Source organism: Sardina pilchardus, chromosome 1, assembly GCF_963854185.1.
Source record: "Sardina pilchardus chromosome 1, fSarPil1.1, whole genome shotgun sequence".
Lineage (NCBI taxonomy): Eukaryota > Metazoa > Chordata > Actinopteri > Clupeiformes > Clupeidae > Sardina > Sardina pilchardus.
In genome coordinates, this window is record NC_084994.1 from 34,959,994 (window position 1) to 34,962,493 (window position 2,500).

The following is a 2,500-nucleotide window of genomic DNA, read 5'->3' on the forward strand; positions in this document are numbered from 1 at the left end:
GCTTATTCCTCTCCTCTCAAAATATGAATCTGTTGAGCCAACAGCAGACATGTCATTAGGCATATGAGATTTTCTCTGAGGCTTGAATTGTGCTGACGCTTCCAAATGGGATCAAGCTTAAGTCAGTCTTTCTTGACTTGGCAGAAGGCTCGCAATTAAACCCCCCCCCCCCCCCATTAACCCCCGCTATACCACCACCTTATCCTAACTACCACCTCCCTAGTTTTAAACACACCTACAGTTAAAACCCTCTCCCCATTTGAAATCTCTTAAGCTCCCATAATCTCCATGCTGTCAGAGGAGCCAGAACCCCATTCAATCACCTCAACTTTTTGAAAGGATTCGCCTCAGGACTGTAGTTCAGGACTCATTCACTGTAACTCTACTCTAGATCAGAGAGCCAGACTAGGCCAAATCAGGGCCAGATTAGGGCCAGATCAGAGCAAAATCAGGCGATGTTGACTTGCACAGGTTTTGGGCTGTGTGATTGTAGTGCTCCTGTCTGTGATAGAGAGAGAGGGAGAGAGATGCCAGAAAACAAACGGCTACTCTCTGAACTGTTTTAGTGCTCCTGTGATAGCTACAGAGAGAGAGAGAGAGAGAGAGAGAGAGAGAGAGAGAGACAGAGAGAGAGAGAAGGAAAGACAGAGAGAGTCTGAGAAAGAGAGATAGACAGTCACAGACAGAGAGAGAGAGAGAGTCAGAGAGAGAGAGCAAAAGAAAGACAGAGAGAACTGTTTTAGTGCTCCTGTGATAGCTACAGAGAGAGAGAGAGAGAGACAGAGAGATAGACAGACATAGAGAGAGAGTCAGAGAGAGAGAGAAGGAAAGACAGAGAGAGAGAGTCAGAGAAAGAGAGATAGACAGACATAGAGAGAGAGTCAGAGAGAGAGAGAGAGCGAAAGAAAGAGAGAGAGAGAGAGAGAGAGAGAGAGAGAGAGAGAGAGAGAGAGAGAGAGAGAAAGAGAGAGATCGTTTTTTTTTGTGAATAGAATCTCCCCCACAATCGGCGCTCACACACCAGCTGCCTCCCCCCGTCTCTGAGTGCCAGATGGTGGCATGGCGGAAGTGTTGCCGCGATCGTCCATGTTTGCTTTGTGCACGGCCAATTACCCAGGCTCCTCGTGGCACAGGGGAGGAGGGCCCGCGGCCAGAACAGCGCCCGCCACTTCTCCCTCTCTCTCTCTCTCTCTCTCCTTTCCTCTTTTCTTTTCTTTCATTTGAATCTCATCTCTCCACCGCCATCACGTCCTTTCTCTCCCTTTTGTTTTTGGAGAGTCCTAATAGTATGTTCTTTTCCACGTCACACTTCTTCTTTGTTTTTCTCTCTTTTTTTCGTTGTTTGTCTTCACGCTTGATGGCTGTGTTTCATCCCTGTGTCTTCGCTCTGCTCAACCTCTCCCTCCCCAAATATTTACACATGGCTTTTTATGATGGATACTGTTGCATGCTCAACAGGGGGGGATGGGCACTAAAAGAGAGAAATGGAGAGATACAGAGAAACAGAGAGAGACAGAGAGAGAGAGAGAGACAGACAGAGAGATAAGAGGTAGTGAGAGCAAAGTGGTAGAGATAAGAGAAAGAAAGATGAAAGAGTCACACAGACAGACAGACAAGCAGACAGAAAGACAGACAGACAGACAGACAGACAGATCTGTGGCTACGGCTGTGGCGCTGTGACAATTTGATAGATAGATAGATTGTGAAAAAGGAAGTTTATTGAGAAACAGACAGACGGACAGACAGACAGACAGAAAGATAGACAGGTAGACAGAGACAGACAGGCAGACAGACAGGCAGGCAGGCAGGTAGACAGACAGACGAGCAATCACTTCAGTGTGTTTGTTGTTTGTCCTGGTCCATCCATGATGCCTCAGTGCTGCTCAGACAGGCAGGCAGACAGGCAGACAGACAGACAGACAGACAGACAGACAGACAGACAGACAGACAGACAGACAGACAGACAGGCTGACTGATTGGCTGATTGCTTCTCTGTGTCTGATGTCTCTGTGTTCCTGCCTGACTGGATGGCTGCTCTCTCTCTCTCTCTCTCTCCCTCTCTCTCTCTCTCAATTCAATTCAATAAAGCTTTATCGGCATGAATGTTTCAATAACATTATTGCCAAAGCTCAATTACATGTACACACAAAGTAGATGCATAGACAGACAATGACTTCTACATTGTACACACTCTCTCTCGCTCTCTGTCCCAGGATGCCTCTGTGGTCTGGGACTGCAGCGCTCGGACTGCGAGATGACCTCTGAGGAAGTGTACCACCTGCCCCTCAACGTCTACGTCATCGTGCTGGGCATAGGTCTCTTCGTCTTCATGCTCAGCGTCATCTTCTGCTGCTACCTGTTCAGGTGAGCGCGCACAGCACACACACACAGGTGCACACACACACATATGCACATGCGTGCACTCGCGCACACACACACACACTCACATGCACACCCGCGTGTGCACACACACACACATTCATTTTTATACCCACAGACA

General features: G+C 48.0%; 1 protein-coding gene across 1 annotated transcript in view; it reads left to right on the top strand.

Annotated features, from left to right (window-relative positions):
• zgc:175214 (uncharacterized protein LOC557610 homolog) overlaps positions 1–2,500 on the top strand; it is a 14,232-nt gene that overhangs the window by 2,058 nt on the left and 9,674 nt on the right. Inside the window, exon 2 of the mRNA XM_062543165.1 lies at positions 2,214–2,364. Coding sequence (XP_062399149.1) covers positions 2,214–2,364 — 151 coding nt within the window. The remainder of the gene's footprint in view (positions 1–2,213; positions 2,365–2,500) is intronic.